Source organism: Anguilla anguilla, chromosome 7 (genome assembly GCF_013347855.1).
Source record: "Anguilla anguilla isolate fAngAng1 chromosome 7, fAngAng1.pri, whole genome shotgun sequence".
Lineage (NCBI taxonomy): Eukaryota > Metazoa > Chordata > Actinopteri > Anguilliformes > Anguillidae > Anguilla > Anguilla anguilla.
The window spans coordinates 19182850-19204604 of NC_049207.1; the positions used below are offsets into that span (position 1 = coordinate 19182850).

General features: G+C 40.2%; 1 protein-coding gene across 1 annotated transcript; it reads right to left on the reverse strand.

Annotated features, from left to right (window-relative positions):
* Positions 1-320: 320 nt before the first annotated feature.
* slc1a1 (solute carrier family 1 member 1) lies at positions 321-20686 on the reverse strand. The gene is made up of 12 exons (XM_035427579.1): positions 20234-20686; positions 11277-11417; positions 9325-9417; positions 8669-8783; positions 6802-6844; positions 6576-6677; positions 6066-6250; positions 5684-5791; positions 4697-4819; positions 4109-4303; positions 3236-3370; positions 321-3104 (listed from the first exon to the last, which is right to left on the reverse strand). Exons 1-12 carry the CDS (start codon positions 20325-20327, stop codon positions 2864-2866), a joined length of 1575 nt encoding a protein of 524 aa, XP_035283470.1. The 5' UTR covers positions 20328-20686; the 3' UTR covers positions 321-2863.
* Between the last annotated feature and the right edge of the window lie 1069 nt (positions 20687-21755).

Here is a 21755-nt window from a genome sequence, read left to right on the forward strand (position 1 = left end):
ACCCCGCCTTCTGGTCATATTGGCAGGCTCAGTTACTCCAGGCAAGATCAACAGAGCACAGAAAAGTATTTGAATCCAAAGCAAATACATATTTGACCCCGGTCTGCTCACGGTGAAACATTTCATACAGGGACACAAAAACAGTCTTCAGTTGTCATTCATGCGTTTATCAAGAAATGTAGCTAAAATGTCAGATTTTGAAATATTAGGGTTTATGAAGAAATTAAGGCCAGAAGTTGACGTGAAAACCAGAAACCGATACGGCCCTCATTGTGCACTTCTGGCTTACAGTATTTCACAATAAACACAATGGAGTGATATATGTTTAGTTTTCTTTATTAATCGGCAGATAAATACACCTAGTAGGTGCTTCAACATTAACTTACATGGCATATGTATTGTCATTTATTTATATAGTTATGTGCTTTTGAAGTATACAGAGCAGAAACATATCAAAAAGCGTACGGTTGCACATAAAATTACAATGCTCACTTTATTTTCCCTTTAAAGCGATTATATACATTATGAACATTTATCTCCCTTCATTGTTATGACAGTGCCTTTCTCGTTTAAAAAAAAAATCATTTCTTTTTAAAATTAAGCTCTTGCTTGCATTGGGTTTCTTGTTGGCGCTAGTATTATAAATTGCATGTGTAGCCTGTAATGGTCGAATAACTCCTCGTGGCCTGGTTTTCCAGAAAAAATGTTAACTGATGAGATAACAGAAATGATAAAATTTGGGGTACAATTTATTGCACTGTCACATTTTATTTTTATTCTATTGCCAGTTTTGTATACTTCACATGAGTGTTTGTAATCTTCAGTAACTTTTTCCTGTACCATAGAGCAATTATAATACATTTCACTAATTATTTTGGAAACTAGCTTTCAGGAGCTGTCATGTGACAGACAGGCAATGTTCATGTGACAGTGTTCTTGCAGAAATACATTCACAGTGTAGGATATAGGCCAGTGGAAAGTCAAACAGACCATTCAAGCTATTTCAAGCTATTTTCATATACTTATGTATATGATATGTCATCTACAATGGCACTAGCTGATTCGATGATTTTGTCTTATTTTTTACTATATTTTATGTACATTGTTTTCTGTTTGCTACTTCTGTTTTCCACAGACAAAAGAACTGGTAAAGCATGTTAATTTAGATTTCTTAAACTTCCCTTTTGTTAATTCATGCAATATTTCTTTCTAAAAAAAAAAGAGGACAGGACCCCTTTCACCTGTACATTCAAGTTGGCTCGATCAGTAAATATATGGTGGGCCAGGAAAGTTTTGGAATAGTGGTTCAACCAGGAAAAAACTCATTCCCAGGTGTACGTGGTCACTTCTCAAGCTATGCATGGAAAATATTTCCATAATCATCACACAATATTTCAGATCACACATACATTTTTAGTATGGTTTCATATTACTGTTTATGATAACACCTTCTATGAGACCTTAGAGTTGCATAATTCCTTTATAAGCACTACATAGTACCTTCATACACACTACATAGAAATTCATAAACGTTTAAATCGATAACCACAAAGACATATGGTATGTCACTTTGTATGTCATGGTAACATCACCTCCTGCATCAGTAGGCATACTGTAACACCCAATATGCCTATTTGTGACTATTGACATAAGAATTTATGAATGTTTATGTATTACATTCAGGCATTTAGCAGATGCTTTTATCCAGAGCAACCTACACGGCTTATACAGCATTTTACATACCATCCATTTACACAGCTGGATATTTAATGAAGCAATTCGGATTAAGTATCATGCTCAAGGGTACAATGGCAGCACCCTACTTGGGAATTCGGCCTACAGCCTCAGAGTACAATTCCAGTTCCCTGTTATGCTGGACTGCTGCCCTGCGTACTGCGTCTAAAGGAGTTATAACACTCTTGTGAAGGATCGTTCATAGAAAGTGTTAACCAGTTGTCTTTAAGCATACCTTAGATGTAATCGTGATTCTCAATGAGACTGACATGGAGGTAATGGATATGACTGTATCAGAAACCAGCTTGCAGAGTGAAAATGGAAAGATTTGATGAAAATATTTGTTTTCCTGCATGCACCCATTCTTGCAAAGTCTGCTCTACTGAAAGGGACTGGGTCTCCAGAACAGTTGAGAATCACTGTTTTTAGAAGTACCACAAAAGTAAACTTTTAGATGCTCAAAAAAGTATATTTATAATAATATACAGTCTTGTTCATTGTTCATTTATAATATGCTTATTTTTTCATTATTTCTGTCCATGCTCTTTGTTGCAGGAAGTATACACAACACAGTTCAGTGGCAAGGTTCAAGTGAGTCAGTATCTCTTACACGACACAAAGGCAGACAGACAGACAGACAGATATATAGATACCAGACCGCTTCCTATAGTACAGACACGCTTAACGTTAGCAATGAGGGGAAGAGCTGAACACTGCAAGGCACACTCAATAATCCATCAGGCTTTCTATAACAAAGGTGCAGTTTCTACAGCATATGAATAAAAACACACCTTATCGACCACGCATATTAACTTTCTTGCAAATTTAATTTGCTTAATCTCCATCTCCATACATAATGGAAGCCCTCATGCTGAAGAAACACATTGTGACTACCGTCCTTGTAACCTGAATTTCCCTCTCTATTTGGCACAAATGCACAGTGGCTTCGTTATAAAGACAGCTATGAAGAATTGCCAGGGGAGAACTAATGGTGGCTATTGCTGGAGTCAGGGTCGAATGCATCAGGCACCTCCTCCCATGTAATGGCACTAATGTTATGGTTGCTTCCTTCATCTCACACATTTATAGCAGCATGTTGCTGGTTTCTTAGCTTACCGCACACCAGGAGCTAAAACTGAGAGGTCTGCGTAAAGGATATTGCGTCGCTCTTGTCAACCGTGAAGCCCCCATTGACGTAGGACTTCTTCTCGCACTCCTCGTCATCCATGGTGGTCTCCAGGGCGAATGGGTTGACAACATCTACATCTGATGTCAGGTCCATCCTCTCCAACTCCTTCTTGGAGAGTTTCTGAACTATTCCAGCTCCGTAGGCATCACCCAACACGTTGATCATGGTGCGGAAACGATCTCTGATGGAATCGGAATGGGGTAGACTGTGAGAGTGTGACATCTTGTTTTTTTTTTGTTTTTTTAGCTTTTTTCCAGATATAAGTACATGTAATAATATTGTAAAAAGTGATATAAAAAGGAGAGCACTTACAGCAACCAGTCTACAGCAACAATAAGAGTGACATCATTGGCTGGTAGGCCCACTGCAGTCAGGACTATCACCATGGTTACCAGCCCAGCATTGGGAACTCCTGCAGCTCCAATGCTTGCTGCTGTTGCTGTTATGCTGCAACCAAAACAATCAGAATACAGCCTCACACCAAAATAATAACCAGCCCAGCCTAGTCATGGCTACCTAAAATAAGATAATCATTATATGAGGGAATATTCTTTTCACATTCCAGGGCATTGTTGACGTTTAACGTAGGTAAATATGAGGCAAACATTCCTGACTTTTGGATCAATGGATGCCAGCCTTCTGCTATTAATCATTGATAGTAATCCGTCGTATTGCCTACTGTACGTTGTTGGCTATTCTATGCTATTGGCCATCATTTTTCCTGATGCATTAGTTAATTAAAGCCTCCATCCACATCATTACGGCAGTGTGCTGAAGCACTTCCGAAGTTCTTTGAAATGTTGATTTAGAAGCCCTTTTAGACAAATTTGATATTATTTGGCATTAATCAAGTAAATGAGCTTCTAAGGCAGGTGTGTCAAGCTCCAGTCCCGGAGGACCGCAGTGCCTTCTGGTTTTCGGAGTGTTTCAGCATGAGTGATTAATTTAAGTCATTGATTGGCTAAAGTCCATTCACCTTGTTCTCAAGCCCTTAATTTGCTGCTGATTGAAAGGAAACCACAAATAGCTCCAGACACCGTGGCTCTCCAGAACTGAAGTTGTCAGTCCTAAGGAAAACACTTGAATGGTATGATTGCATCTCCAGGGCTGTCTTGGTGTGGTCTGAACCCATATAAAGCCACCCATGCTGCCAGGCTTAGCCACACAGTAGGTCTCGAGGCGTACCTGATGGTAACTATCTGGCCCACGTCCAGGGTGTAGTCATTTAACTGCGCGATGAATATGGCTGCCACCGCCTCGTACAGTGCCGTGCCGTCCATGTTGATGGTGGCTCCGACTGGGAGCACAAAGCGTGTGATCCTCTTGTCGATCCTGTTGTTCTCCTCCGCGCATCTGAATGTCACTGGGAGCGTTGCTGAGCTGGAAAAAAAAATGTAACCGGCTACGTGAGTATATACAAAGGCAACGGCTTTGCCAAGAAGGGAGGTCTTTCTGTGAAAAAGTTTTGTTTCATTATTGTGGCCTGAAGAAATGAAGGCATTCAGCTTAGAATTGTGGCTCCGGCACAATGCCTCTGATGTCAAAAAACTGAGACATGACACACTTGACAGTGAATCATCGAACTGTTGATGGCTTTCCTATCTGTTCCACCACAGTGGCCTTTCGTGAAATCTCATGAGCCACATTATTTATATGTTCCCATTTAGTCAAATTGAAGTTTCAGAGCATTGACTGTGTATGGAGCAATGAGTGACAATGGACCCCAATCCTACAGCTCAGTGAAGTGTCCAGTGTGGAGGTGTGTCGAATTACCTGGAGGATATCATAAGAGCGGTCACCAACGCCTGGACCATCCCCCAGGCGAATGTGAAGGGGTTCTTCCTCACAAATGCAAAGTAGATGACTGGGAGGCACACCATGGAGTGGATGGCAAGTCTGAAGAGTGAAGAAGAAAGAATTATTTAAAATTCTCTGGGTTGCACTCCCTTAACAAAATACCGATGTTACTATTTTAAGAGCATTATTTAATGGTGACAGTATAGATGTTCTGTTGTAGCTTGTGTGGAGTGTTGGATACCTGCCTGAAACTGAATGTATTGTAGTATTTCCAGTTAAGTCAGAACAAATGTTTTGCATATAGGCCATAAGAATGAACACATTTTCTACCAAGTATTGTGAATTAATTCGATTTTAAGCTTTTTACAATGCTGGCGAAAAAAAGGAATTTCCACTAATTTCTCATACACAGTAAGCTAATGTGGCAGTATTCACTTTTGGGTTGTTTATGATCTCAACGTGTGTAAGTAAGTTCTGATACACTGGGGCAACTTAATTTAACTTTAATTTAATTTAAATTTCATTTGCTGATTTTGCCACTTAAACAGGGAATCGCACTCGTGTAAATCTGTGATTTTGTGTAGAGAGAAACAAATTAAATCCTGGCCCACGCATACAAATTGTATGTTTGAAAAATCTTGTGAAACCAATCAAATGATTGGGGAAAATTGCTACATCAGAGATTCCAAACTGTTGCCAAGGTTCCGCATCTGACTCCACAGAACCTATTGTTGTTCTGCCAGTAGCGTCTTACACTCAGATTTAGGAGCTGCGAGGAACCGATGCAAGGTTCAATTACAGCCTCCGCTGGCATGGGCTGTTGTAAATCTCGAGTGAGAAGGCACCTTTTTATCTGCTCTGGAACAGGGCCTGGCCTTGCAGAGGCTGACCGCCACGTGGGACTCGGGTGCCAGTGATAAATTCACCTTTCTTTTAATTGAGTACAGCAATAGCGTAGCTCACCCGCTCAGCACGGTCACCATGTAGAGCCCCAGCTTCCTGAAGATATCCCAGTCTTCCACCTCAATTATTTTGGCAGCGATTAAGAACAGTATTCCCACTGGCATGTAACTGCAAAAATAATGATAATGGTTTCTGTCAGGCAGAGGAAATGTAGCTCACATGAAGACAGTTCCCCATGACTGAATAATCATATTAGAGCAGGGATGCTGATGGCCGATATGACCTACTTGTATGAACATGTAATTACAGCTGTCAGTGACCGGACAGGCAGCAGGTATTTTTCATTATATTTAGTATTAATTGTGAATTCAGCCAAGACAAATATCCCATTTTAGTTCCTTACTTACATGGAGGAAGACCCAATAAATTTGGAAAGACATACCACATGATAATCTGAACTATTTTCATGGTTGCTTCATTCAAGGCGTCAAAAAACTCCACCAATACGCGTCCCTTCTCCCCCATCTTTCCAATGACAAGCCCAAACACCAGGCAAAAGACGATGAGGCCCAGAACATTGGTCCCATCAGAGTACAGTCCCACAACCTTGTAATCCAGGGTTTTGTTCTGAGAATAGAGAGAAGGAAAACCAAAGGAATACTCATTACTGAAGGTGTGGTTCCCTGGTCATCAGAAGAGCCATGGAAATGTATTATAGTCACAAACACCATGTTGTATGGAAACATTAAGACCATTCTGCCAGCTTAACAAATCTATAATAGCAGACTAAATATCACAAATAATTTCTTTCCACTTCTGATATCTCAGCCAATATGACTTTGGAGCTCAACAAATATGGACGTAATCAGAGACTTTCGTACATTAGTTCAGATCTTTGGGTCTACTTTTCTATCAAGGGGAGTGCGTAACCTTTAGAGAGTGCCATACTTACCTCCTGTGGAATGGTTGTCATGACAGCTGTGACGGTTGTTATTGTTGTGGCATTTCCCTCAGATTTCGCGTCAATCTCTATCTCTTTACGCTTTGTCTTGTACTGCAATTGAAACATTACAGCACAGCTCACATTATGTCTTTTGACTGAAACAGGGATTTAAGGTCTTTTTCTGGTGCATAGCAGTAAGCATTGGGATCATCAACATCAATGTGAAGGACCTTACCTGCTGAAAACAGGCCTGGACAAGATTCTCAGGAAACATATTCCTATAAATGATAAATGTAATACAATTAAGAACTATATATATATATATTTATGTGTGTATGTGTGGCTCACAATTGTAAATGTGTCATCAAACAATTCACATGTGGTTAAAGTTAACATTCTTGCCATTTATTTAAGGGTATTTTTATACACTTTGGTTTCACCATGTAGAAATTACAGCACTTTTTATACATAGCGCCCCCATTTCAGGATACCATAATGTTTGAGACATATTAATGTTATTTAAATGAAAGTAGTCATGTTTAGTGCTTTGTAGCATATCCTTTAAGAAGTCTGTGATCCATAGATATCACCAGGTGCTGGGTATCTTCTCTGGTGATGCTCTGCCAGGCCTGTACTGCAGCCATCTTCCTCTCCTGCTTGTTTCAGGGCCTGGTTGCTTTAGGTTTCTCTTCAGCATATGAAACACAGTTTTTGGCTTTGAAAAACTCCTTTGTTGCTTTAGCAGTATGTCTGGGATCATTGTCTTGGTGTATGGTGCAGCACCATCCAATGAGGATTTTGCTTGAAATTGAGCAAAATAAAATGAAATAAAATGCCTCTGTACACTTCAGAATTAATTCCGCTGCTATCAGCAGTTATATCATCAATGAAGGCAAGTGAGCCAGTACCAGTGACAGCCATACATGCCCAAATTCTAACACCTCAACACCACATTTCACAGATGGGGGGGTGCTTTGGATCTTGGCCAATTCCATTTGGCCTCCAGACTTTGCTCTGGCCATCACACTGATACACATTAATATTGGTCTCATCTGTCCACAATACCTCTTTAAAGCACTTCTTAGTAAACTTTAACCTGGCCTTCCTGATTTGAAGTCTTATGCAGACAGTAGTCACTGACACATCACACCTGCCTCCGGAAGTTTCTGATCTGTCAGAAAGGTGTTCAGGTGTTTCTCTTCACTATGGTGAGAATTTTTTGTTCATCAACTGTAGAGGTCTTGCCGAGTCCTTTGTGAATCACCAGAGCTCACCAGAGCTCACCAGTGCTCCCTTTCTTCTTAATGATTCCAAACAGATAATTTTGATAAGCCTAAATTTTGGACTATGTTCCTGGATGTTTTTCTCAATTGTCAGTCTCATAATGACTTCCTTGACTTTCATTGGCAAAACTCTGGTCCTCATGTTGCCAAATGCTAATAACAGACTCCAAAGGCAAACAGAAACCTAGAATCAATAAATCTGGAAAGCTCTCTTATACCTGCACTAAGGAAGTAACTGAACACTCCTGACTAATCAGAAACAGCTGTAAAACCATTTGTCCCAAACATAATGGTGCCATAAAATGGAGAGACTGTGTATAAAAAGTGCTGTAATTGCCACAGGGTGAAACCTGTAAAATATAAACATATCATAAAATACCCTTAATCAAAAACTTGAGAATGTGCACTTTAACCACATGAGAGTTGTTTGATTACAAATAAAAAATTATGGAGTGCATTGGTACATATATATATTGGTAAGGATAGTGCTTCACTGCGCTTAAAGATAATACGAATGACAATAAAACTTTTATATTACAATAGATTTGTCATCACTATAGTGAGTAACTGTACTATGAATATTAATGATTGAAAATGTATTTGCTTGTGAAATGCAATATCAATACCATTATGCAGAATTTCGGTGGATTTAATCCTTCTTGTCATCATATACATGTATAAATACAAGCACCATTGAAAATAGCATCATCATTTTATCTGCCTGACATGTGGTCTAAATTTTAAAAGAAGTCTCATTTTTTATCTCAGTGGTGTGCACATTTTCATCTGCAAGAGAGTTTAAGAATTAATTGTGATCACCTCACAAGATCCAACATGGCATCCACCGTGCTGACATCGGGTGTGGACCCAGTCCTGTCGATACTGTCAGCACTTTGAGAAACTCCCGGCTTGATAGTCATCACCAAAGCAATGCCTGGAAAGGAGTCAATGTGTGTCTTTTTAACACATATATTTCTGCACCCATGTGATTCTAAAAGAGAGACATGTAAAGCTATGATGAAGGCTACACGCAGCATGCTGTATTTGCCCATTTGGGAAGGTCACTGAAATATGATCGAACTATCATTTTTCAGCCTGTACTGCTGTGTGTATTGAGTTGAGAGAAAGAAGCTTTTATGTAAAGCAAATTTCTGTAAAACAGATAAATAAAGTTTTATCTAATCTAGTCAAATATAATTTCATCTGATAAAATATAGGGCAATGTAATCAGATTAAAAAGCTCATTTTTGATATATAAATTAATGTGAATCAGGGAAATAAATGACAAAAATTTAAAAGATTACCAAATTAAAATCCACCATTGTGAAATGATTTACAGTAGCATGACCATAGTTGTGAAATGATTTACTCTTTACAATATTTACAGCACAGATTCAATTACAGGCTGTCATTGCGCTTGTCTTTTATTGTTTGGAAGAGTGAGAATTTGTGCGAGAGGTTGTAACATGACTCACCCAGAATGACAGCGATGATAGTAGTGGATAAGTAATAAACGACTGCACGTAAACCGATCCTTCCAGAAATCTCTGAATCCAGAGCGGCCACACCTGCAGAAGCACAAAGACATGTAAAATCTGCAGCACCCGAAAACACCATTCACTACTGTTCTGCCCTAAGTCTTGGTCTTCATGCAACAAGTCCAATCTGTTAAAAATAACAATGCAATATGACATGCAATATGAATTTGTTACAGCGGTCACATGTGACTCTCAAAGTGTTAATCCTACTACTAAAATGACGGTTTAGCCAACTGAAACCATTTTCTAGAAATAATTTCTAAATCCATAGATTGTTTATTATCAAAAGGAGAATGTCCTTACTATCCCTCCAGTACCTTACACACACTTTGTTGCTGCATGTTTCATGTGGCTTAATTTAATGAAAGAGAAATTCATTTTTGGGGGGTCATTCTGTAAAAGCAGTGTTCCACACTCCAGTAGTACTTTGTATCATCGTCCTTATGCTCTCAGCTATGAATAACTGCACTCCAATGAGTATTGTACCTTATCGGACCTGTGTTTTGTAGTTGTTCCAATGACCTTTGGTGTGCACTTTTGTACGTTGTTTTGGATAAAAGCATCTGCTAAATAAATATAATGTAATGTAGCATACCTGGACTATGCCAGTACCATCTGTGGTTGGCAGCCCCACAGGGCAATTCAGAATTTCTCTAGCATTGCCCAGGCTTGGGAGAGTTCCAGTCAACTGGGATGAAGATGGCATCGCCTTGCGAACCATTGACTCATTCTAGTATGTGAGATGCCCACACACATGTCTGTTTAGCTTTGCATGTAGCGTCTTCCTCCGACTTTTGTCACATGAGCCCAACTTGAACGCTGAGGTGTGATAGGAAATGGTGGCTGATGTCACCTGCTTTGGAAGTGACTGCATGTTTGTTCGTGTACTCCTGAATCGATAGTGGAGGTTGGAGCAGGGACTGCAGATAAAATTGTATCGGACATTTCAAATTGGGGAGAAAAAAGACGGCGGAAAGCAAAAAGATAAATGAATGTGTAAAGGAAAAGAAGGTGTTTACTTCGAACCAGCGGCTGTCAGAAAATTCTGGCCCCAAAAGAAAGGAAATATTCATTGAGTAATTCAGTGCACACTACACAGCTGTCACGGACACCTAGCAGGAAGAGGGTTGTGCATTTGGCTGCACCCACAACAAAGATGGACTATAAATGTGGGGTTTCCTTGGTAACAAGAGACACGTCTGTGTTGCGCTCTTGGATGGCATTACAAAAAAGGCATTTAAGGAGCTGCTGAGTGTGTCCGGTAATTATTCTAATAAGGGCAGTGCGGGCCTGATTCATATTCACCACCCCACAATCTTATCCATATTTCTCTTTCCTGACAGGATTCGTCCCTCTGCTTTTAAAACTCAGCATTCAGTAAGACCTTTTTGTGAATTTTATCAGTGTCACCTCCGTGCAGTCAAGCATAATTCTGGCCAGCAGGAGGCAGAACTCAAGGCTACTCTGTTTATGAGGAACATTCTCTGCTTCAATCGTCTGTACCGGCAGTCTTTGCATTCCCCCTATTCAACTCTTCTGTCTCATTCAGACAGATTGATACTGCTGCAAATTTATAGAGGTCTCCTTGCTGCAAATATCCTCCGATCCTCCCAGCAATATTGTGGATGCTGAGCAATTCTAAAATATGCAAATATATTCATGAAAGATCCGTTAGCCTCCAATCCGCAACATTAAATATGTAAAACTTTCCACTCTGTGGTTTGGTTCATTTTAATGCCCCAGCATTTCACATTGTTTGTGCCACTCCTTGGCTTTGATGACATTATTAAACTGAAGGTGCATTAATGGGTTACTGTTGCTAAGGCTTTTTCCGTTGACTTGCTGAGGAAACAGTTGCTTTGTTGAAGGCTTAGCCGATTCACATTTACCCGTTATCATGCTGGAAATGATGAGAGGGAGGATGACCAGCTTCAGCATCCTCATCAGGAGTTCTCCTGGAAAGCCAAAGTAGTACTTGTTGAGCTGGGAGAGGGAGGCATATTCCCGGACAAGCACCCCCAGGCCAATCCCTGTAGAGCAGAAAGAAGCACAATGTGAGAAACCTGCTGTTTACATGAATGCCACCTCACAGGGAATGATTGGCAGGACTGCTGCCCACACCCACCACTGAGAAGGATCTACAGTGCAGCCAAACTACTGTTTGTTTATCATGGAGGGTGGCCCACATCAAAACTGCCTGTATATGATAGAGGATGATCCACATTAATCATGCAGGGTGATTCACTTTAAAACTGCCTGTCAATCATGAAGAGTGATCTGTAGCAAAACTGCGTGTCTATCTATCATAATCACATCATCTTGTTTGACACAGGCTATCGTGGAACAATTGTTCAGGGCTTTTAGGACTGGCCAGTGCTTCATGGTTTGTGGCCAGCAAACTTCACAAAGACTCAACACTGATAGCTACTCAATGGCTTCATCTCTGAGGTCTAATTTGTGGCAGGTTTTGAGTTTATTAGATAACCATCCCCCCTGCAATGCCATATTTAATTTTAAACCTTGAAGGCACAACCATTTTAACCCTTCATTTATCCCTCCAAGTCCCACATTTGATAAATAAAATGAAAAATCTGTTTTTCAAGGGAGCCTTGATGTAATCAGTTTCCGTGAATAGCATAAAACACAGCACAGCACAGCACACATGTATACAAAAGATACCTGTACAAATACAACACATCCAAGAATATCAATATAATCATATTGATAAGCTTTCACTAAGGGGTGACGTTTACCAGCTCCGCCCAGATCAATTCACTGTGCCAGTGTGTGCTTTCCCTGGGTGTTCTAAGGACAAGTTACAGTGCCCATGCTAGATTGATAATTCACTTTTGAGCGCTGATTCCTTTGGTTAATTACTAACATGTATTGCAGACAACCAGTTGCATTAGGTTGCAGCCACAGACATCTGTGTGATGGACAACGTACAATATGAAGACTGACGGGCATGAATTACATTGAGATTTCCATTTCTTTGCACTGCCTTACTGAAACTGCTCATTGTAAACTTTGATTTCAAGGTGCTTAATGGTGCGCAGTATGTAATTTTGTTACAGACAATACAGCATAGATTTATCTCTGTGGAGTGAGTGTGAGAGGGAGGGGCGGCTTTGGATAGGTGGAGTAAACTTGGTTGCGAAATACAAGGAGCCTCTTGAAGGCTTTCATTTGTCACCATAGAGCTTGTATAAGAAATGACAACAATGAAGTTAAAGACTGTGCCAATGTCACGAAAGAGGACAAACTTTATTGGCCTATTAAAATCAGAATCACTGTACTGTATGTGATGATGCGCACTATAAGCATTTTGCAATGGAAAATTTATAAAATGGCCCCCTTTGGAAGAATCATGATTGGCAAGGACAGGTTAATAAATCATCTGTTTCTTCAGGTGAAGGACATTTCTTAGAAATATGGCAATGTAATAAGTCACATTGTAATGCAGCCATTCCCTAGAAAAGACCTTTGTGCCGCTTCTTAAGACGTTAAAATGCACATCGTTAAAATACACATAGAATGTGTATTTTAATGTCTTGTTTAAGAATCTTGACCCATTCGTGACCCATTCTTGAAAGATTATTGACCCGTTCAGTTTTTATGTATAATACAATAATTTTTGAGGTACCCTTTTGCAGTGTCTTTTTTCAAATGATATGAAATATTTTAGAGTAATGCATATTCTTAAATGAACTCCCTGTAGGGGTTCACTGTAACAGCATATAACATGAAGAAAGTACAGATGGGTAACAATTTAAAGGAAAAACGAGTAAATGAGTGGAGAAACATAACAAATACAGATGATTCCATACAGGTGTATTGCATGATACAATTAAACAATTAACATCCTATCACGCTCTGTGGCATGTATAAAAATGTTGAGCATGTACATCATTGTATTTGTATGTTTCTGTATTTACAGCCCCTGAATCCACTATAGAAATTATGCTTCCAATTATTTGTCAATTTTTTTGTGATTTTAAATATATCCAATACTGAATTGCACCAGTAAGCTGTAAGGCAGAATTTGACAGGGTTTACTCTACCATTCAAGAGTGGTAAGTCTTTGCAGTTTGTAGACAAAACAAAAATCCTTCACATGCCCCCCCCCCCCCCCCCCCCCCCCCCGTGTCAGTGTACTCAGTGTACTGGCCATTCAGGGAAAGCATAGTGTGGCATGAGCCGCCCCTACTTCAGTCCGTACGGTCAGGAGGCATTATAGTCATGTATGCAGAGGAGCACGCACACCAGGGGAAAAGCCCAGCAGAAACAGGCAGGACCCTCGGAAAGCAGGGAGCGGGTGGGCGTAGAGACGACCGCAATGCTCCGCTACTCCACGGGTGCCTGTCAAGGCTCGGGTTATGAAAACGGATCAGGGTCTGCGCGGTGCTACAGGAAAGGAAGGATAAATGGCAAATCCACGAGCTTGCGCTGCACATGGCCGTTAGCCGCTGATGTGTTCACCAATATTAACTACAGTGAAGCTGCTGCTGGGATGTAGGGCCTAGCGACATCAAAGACCCAGCAGCGCAGTAACCTTGTTTTTTTTTTTTTACCACAGATTTCACATGATTTTATAGCCCAAGAAGGGCACATGTCCCGACGCTTATTCCAGCCTACGTGCTTGGCTGAGTTTTACTCTCCCATAAACCCTGTTTGCGCGATGACTTCTTCAGGTCTGCTGATATGCACATGTGATATATTTGTTATCAACCATTACAGTCCACTGTTATACCCTCAAATGAGCAATACTGTCGACTATAACTGCTGTTCACTGCATCCGCATAAGTGAGAGGACAACTTCCCAGCCGAAAGGCATCCCCTTGCCTTGGTTTTTATGGTTGTTAAAGTCACATGGCTTTTTGAATCTATTTTTTTTTGTCATCATACCAAATTGGAAATTTGATGTGTATCCTGTTATACACTGTATCCTTCTGCCCAAATACAGAGAGGGCCAAGGGAAGATTTGCCAACTAAATCCATAAATGCAGAGTTTGCAGCTGTGCGCAGTTATTAGATTACCGTTGAATGTGACAAGCCAACCTCAATGTCCAATAAAACAGGATAAGCCCTACAAGAGAGACCACAGATTTAGCAGAAATTGTTCTCTGTATGTCTCCTCAAGATAGCTGAGTTGTTGAATAGCAGTAACTGGCATATAATGGCTGCTATAAGTAATCGATGACAGGACATATATATATTTTCCAGTTGGAAATAATGCTTTCTGTTCCATTTGGCTGTCATATAATCATTTTTTAATGCTTGGAGTATTAAATATTGTTAAAATTTGCAATGTGCGAACTTGACTGACTGTCAACAGCTTGCTGTTGCTTTTCTTTCTCCTGAAAACAAGACTAGTAAAACACATGGATAAGACAAGGCCAACATTAACTATTTGTTATAGCAGAAAGGGTCAGTCTTAGTAAAAACAAGAAAAAAATCTCCTAGGTCTAAGACTTGTTTCATAAAACATGGCTCATGCCCATTTCTGCAAAGATGCAATGATTCTAAATGTTTTTTGAAGGATTTCTCAAAGAAATAGAAGTTTGTAAATAACCATAGCAAATATTTTGGTAATCTAAGAGCATTTTGTGACATGTTATTACAATGATTCAGAAACTGGTAGTAAAAATCATTGGATATAATTTCCGTGAAGTCCCAGATCAACCAATTAACTGCTAATAATGCGAAAATGTCATAATTCAGCATTTCAGCAATTCAGGTTAGGTTGAGAACGTATATCCTAATGGGTGAAATATCAATATTGTAGAACTGCGCACTAGTCTGTGGGCTTCCAAAACTCCAACCTACAATCAGATTGTAGATTGGAGGACGGAATGCAGCAGATTGAGTTGTTGTAAGCAGCTCACAGTTGCCATATCTCCCAAAGTAGTCCCTAGTGCGTAATGAGACAGGGATTGTTTGCCGACTCAGACCCTCCCTGGCTGATAACAGGGACAATTGTGCGCTATCCCTTCTTACGTTTCTGTGTTTGCTAGATTTGTCTACACCTGCTTGGAAAACAAGAAAACAAACACTGGACAGCTACAACAAGGGGAGGGAGATTGCTTTCGATAAACACAAGTGTCATCCCAGTTGTGAAAATGTTGCCTCATGTTTAGCATGAGAAAGAGATTGGCTTATCTAAGATGGTGCTATCTGTCCAAATATGTGACACAGCGTTGCTTTATTCTGTCAGTCTGGTCCCAGTTTTACCCAGAGCAATAAAAACATTCTGACAACCATATTTTCTCTCACAGTCAACAAATAACAAATTTAGGTCAATAAATCTAAAATAAGTGCGTGATTTAATATCCTCTCTCGCTCAGCTGGATCGATAATCAGATGAACTGCAATCATCTCAATATTCGTCATTCTTATAACATTTTTATTCCCAATACAATATTGGGCAGTGAGAACTAGATCAATGAGAGCTTGCTTTTCCCTACAGGTATTCAGTTTGCTGTGGGTTTTGGCTATGCATTGATGGTGCTGTTTATCAACTGGATTTAAAATGTTCTTGCAGAGTAATTATTCATCAAACATTCAGTGGCAGTAAAAAAAAAACTGTGCCTTAAATCAAGCTCTCTCTGGCTTACCTAAATGATCTGATTTGCATACTTCAAACTGTTCTGTCTGCAGTAAAATATGTATCCTAATGATTTTGTGAATCGCTGATGAAAATGAGTAAATTACGAGTTTGAACAGGCTATAAGACAAACCCTCCACACCTATGTGGATAGACCATCTGCAGTTTTGTTGAATCAAAAGATGCATTAACAACTGAATTTTGTTTGGTGTTTGCCTCATCTGGTGGTTGGATTCTGCCTAACTGAAAAGCAAATGGAAGCAAAAGACCAAATAAGTCAATTTCTATCTGGGCACTCATGAATATGAAATCAGCATTTATTATTTTGGCACGCTGCATAGGAGGACTACGTGACATTGACCCCACCCCTCTGGCAAACTAGCCCTTGGGTTTTTAACCCCTGGGGGTCCCTGGCCAGCTGGCACAGATAAAATCCCCCCCAGCCTCCCCCGACCCCACCCCAACCGGTTCACACTCACAATGTGAACTCCTCAATGAACAACCACCCCACCATCTTTAGAAAACCTTTTTTGTGATGCCTTAAAGACTGGATTGGGGTCCCTGGATCAGAAAATGGCCAAAGGATGACCATTAGATCCTCTTGAACATAAATTGATAACATGCTACAAAAAGGTAGCACAGCTGCTTCACTATCCATAATATGCAAATTAAGTGCAGTTATAATAGTATAATGGATCATGTCACACATTCCCTGAGTGTAATCTAGAAATGTTCAGCAAAACACATAAGTATCTTTTTCATTATTGGTTATTTTTCTGTTGGGTATGTGGGATAAGAACATAGACTCCCCCTGAATATATAATATGTGCACAATATATAAATGTATCCTGTATGTATATTGAAAACGTCTCAAGTCCATATTTGATTATCTAATGCACTATGATTAGCTTTTACCATTAGACTAATTATTTTGTTATTTAAACAATGGCTTCAGGATATACATGGTTTTAGGATCTAGATGAAGCCTGAAATAAAATAGATTCATACTTTACTTTTGTTACAAAACAATTCTATTTATAGTGCAATGGCACTGTACAGGACACTGCCTATTTTTATTATTATCTGCGTAGTCTAATGTATTTAAACAAAAGAGAATCTAAATATGGTATTTTAACTTCAAGGATGTCAAAAGCCCTGCCATTGTAAGGAGTGCTAGCCTTCTTTAATCCTCTGAAGAGTAGTTTAAGTAGGTTTTTTTTTTTTTTCTTCAAAATTTTAAGTCACTGTCCTAGCACATTGATTATATTTACCAGTAATGATCAGCATTAGAATGTTCAGCTAAGAAAATTCTAATCACATATTTGTGATCTCACGTCTTAAAGGGTTAAGTGTTTCTGTCGTCAAGCTACAGTGTGGCAGAGGGGTCAGGGACAAGTTAAAATTCTAGCCATGCCCCAGTTATTACACTCCTTTTAAACTTTGGAGCAAGATTATAAATAATGAGATAAGTTTTATGCTATATAAATGACAAAGCTCTATATGAATAGTTTCGGTATATAGTCATTATGGATACAACCACATTAGCACATAATAGGCTGTTAGCTGAAACAGTTATTTTACCCTGGTGGACAAAGTATCGGTGTGAAAGGCCAGCGTTAATACAGTATGCATAAGACTAATGAAGGACCAGATGCTTATTTTAAATTCGCACCGCCTGAAATACTGCAGGGGTGTAAAATAATAAATCAGGGTTTAATCGTCATTCAAAATGTTTTCATGTCGACTTTTAGAAAATGTTTTTCTATTATTATTATTATTATTATTATTATTATTATTATTATTATTATTAATAAAACTATGCATATTCACTGAAAGCACGTTGCATGGTTATTTCCTGACCCCTGATCCCTGACCCCTGATGTGTGATTTCTATGATGAGCCACAGTCTTTACATTGTCTCTATTGTAAGTGGTCAGGCAAGATAATTTGTTTGCCACCCAATGAAAAATAAACCTGTTCATCTACAAACTGGGCAAACAAAGCTTGCCTTGATGAAAGTAATATGTATGAGATTGCCTTCCAACTATGTTTTATTCATGAAATTATTCAAATAAGACATATTCATCGTAATTGGTAACTGATTGTTTCAGACTTCATTCTCTGGAGGTGAAATGTTTGTCAATGTTGTTTTTTGTGGTTGAAAGGCAAAAAATAGTGTTAACTGTAGATTTGCAGATAATTGATTTTCGGAATAATTTAATTCTAAAGTAAAATTTGAATAATAATATTTTATATATTTAATATTTAATATTAATAAAGATGGTATTACCAATATCTGACCAAAATAAAATGGTCTCATCTTACCTAGCAGTTATTCCAGATTTTTTTTAACCCATTTGTCATTGAAAAAGCACTTTCATTTAGAAACGGAATTACAAAAATGTCCCACTCATCTATTTCTCCTGAAAGTCAGGCAACCATATCAGATAGGCAAGTCAGCATATTTGTGTTAAAATTCACTTGCCATTCTTTATCATTATAACACATAAAATAGCCATTACCTGTATGGACATCCATTCAGAACATCATCACTGGATAGCACGCATTTATCCTAACCAAGACAAAACTTTCAACTAATATGCTTATTCTGCATTTAAATATCTGAATGGAATTGTGATTTGTGCTCGTCTTGTTATTCAGGAAAAGAGTGTACTGGCTTTGTAAGGGATCTGATCTCTTGACCACTGTCAGTAGCTTGTTAGATCAAATCCCATTTTATGTAGGTCAGTAATGTGCTGAAATAATTATAATAACAACTCATTTATATACATGGGGTAAATACTATGATTTTTTTTCGAGACAAGAGTCCATAACCATGTGTGCTAAATAACTGTGATAATGGTATGAAAGATCCAATACTCAAATGGCGCAGTTCAGCCAGTAATTAGACAATGCATGTTCATGGCTGACTAGAGAGAACTTCATTTAACTTCAGTACCAGCCTGGTCAGCAACAAAGCCCCTCCTGTGTGATGGAGACGGTGGGCTTAATGGGGCAGCCCACCCCCTGTAAGAGCTGGATAAAGTCTGGCTCAGCAGTGCGCCGGATCCTGAGTGATTTACGCCGTGCCCACATTTACCCGAGCCGAGCAGCGAAGCCGAATATCATTATGAGCGGGACCTGTCCTTCCCATCTGCTGTTCTCACAGCACAAAGTGAACACTCTCTTTAATATGGATTTTGACCTACGCACACCCTGTGCCCGTTCAGCGAGGTGCTCTCACAGCACGCAGACATGACCGTATATCACGTGTCAATCAACATATTATTCAAATGCCGGCAGATCTTAATCTGTCTGCCCTGGGGAAAAAAAGATCATCGATTCAATTTCAAGGTTATCACACATTTCTTTGGGGCTCGGCTCACGCTCGTTACTCTTTGAAACAGAAGGCAAATCGAAGGCGTAGTGGAATTCATCAGTACACCACATCGCATTAACAACGCTGACAGGTGATTGAAGTCCAAACTTTTTTTCTCTCTCTCTCTCTCAGCCAAACAGATTCAGCTGCATCACGCAAAACCAAGCGGGACTCTTATTGTGAAGCACACCGCAGCGATGCATTCCAGCCAGCGCTGTTGACATCAGGTGCGGGTGTTCGAGGCTATCAATCGCCGCATGCCTTTCCCTCGCGTGCTGCGTGTCCGTGCTGATGCGTTACACTACGCTGTCACGCTGTCAGTTAGAAACAATCGCGGGGCTTGCTGCCGCTAATTTAGCCACCTCAGCCGTGAAACAGAGCAGCGGGCTGCAGGCACTGAAGTTCTGTAGCCTGGCGAGCCCCTTTGCATGAGCGGCAGCAGCGATGCTAAGAATATGGGGGAAAAACCTCATGCAAGACTCAGCTCTAACGCACGCACCCACTCTATAGGACAGCATGGCTGACTCCCCCAGACTGGTTGAACACCCCCCCCCCCCACAGCACACTCTGGTCATTCCAGACAAGCCCCCCCCCCCCCCCCCCCCCCCCCCCAGTCCCTGGGCAAGGGTGCAGAGAACAGCAAAGCAAGGCAGGCAACCGCTCCAGCCTGTTGTCTACGTGCTGGATCGCAGTGAGAAACAGCAGAGGAATAATGGAATAGACAGAGAGAGAAGGAGTGTGCATGTGAGAGAGAACGCCAGAAAAGACAGTACATATAGGGAGGCAGCCGACCATAGTGTGTAACAGCGAGCAGACAATGTCCCCTTTATCATGCCCCACACGTCGCAGACAAAAGGGCTCACCTAGCAGCACCGACACAATGGTGGCAATCAGGAGCCAGTTCTTCTTCAGGCAGCTCTTGAAGTCAAAGGCTTTCCTGGCTTTCTTCACCATCATGCTCACAGCAGGCTTTCAGCCCTCACAATAAGGAGAAACAAACGCAGCCCCTTGATGGCCGCTGTACGGACGCGCGGAAGATTGAGCGGGAGGCGGCGTATTCCTGCTAGCGCGGTGCTGCTATGGAGATAGAGGGAGAGAGCGAGAGAGTGAGTGAGTGAGTGAGCAAGCGAGAGTGAGGGAGGGAGTGAGAGAGAGAGATAACAAGGGAGGGAGAATGTGTGTGAGAGAGCGAGAAAGAGAGGGAATGAGTGAGAGAACGAGACATGCAGCTGCGGTCAGTGTCCTATGCGCAGCTCTGCCTCTGTCCTCTTCTGTTCATGAGAGTGTGTGTACGTGTGTATGTGTGTTCGTGAGAGAGAGAGAGGCAGCCATGCATACACTTTATATCCCCAGCTTCACCACACGTGTCATAACTCACACCTCCTAACTCCTGCCCCCCCCTCCCCCCCCCCCCACTCAGAGTTCACCATCAACACTGCACTTTGCCGAAAGTGTTTACTATTGTGGACCCCTCCCACATTCTTAGGTTAGTCTCCACTATTTTAGAATAAGAGACTAGGCTGTGTCTCTAATGTTTCTCAAAGGCAGCAGCATGGTTTTTAAATATAAATCGAAAACAGTCATAGGAATAGAAATGATTTAGAAATTCCTGAAATCAAATGATATTATGTTGTAGTATTTTAGCATAGTAGTATAGGAATGTAGCATATTACATTTATATTATTTTACAATATTGTTTGTGATTAATTTATATGTGCAGGTATATATGCTAACAGTGAACCAAAGAAAAACCTGCATTCTTACATGAAATACATCAAATACTCAATCCATAAAAAACATTGTATTATTGAAATCAATATTTCTTATTTAACCATCATGTAACTGAATGGGATCATTTGTGACCCAATAAATGGTCATATATTTGCAAGGTGTTTTCTTTTAACCTTGAATTTCTTAAAACATGCCCCAAATTAATCCATACCACTGTCAATGACATGCATTCATCTTGCCACTGAATGTTTATTCCTATGATATTTAAGGTAAATGTGCAGTTATCAGATGATGGGCACATGGTTGATTCATGGGAGAGGGTGCACATGTTTCAGTGTTGAGAGCTGCAGGACAAAGGGGAAAATCGCTGCCTTGGTGACTGCAGACATGTTTGGCATCCCACTGGCACACCGATTGAGTTAAGTTTGATGCCTTATCAGCTTATTATCAAGCACAGATGTGCATTACTTAATATGTTATTCAAATAACATACAGTTACTACACAAGGGAAGACAGATCAGAAACATTATTCAGGGGGCAGGCATGAAAGTGTCAGTAACTACTGTCCGCAGAAGACTAAACAAACAGAACTACAGAGGCTACATTGTTGTTTAGTTTGTTATTGGCATTTGTCAACATGAGGACCAGAGTTGT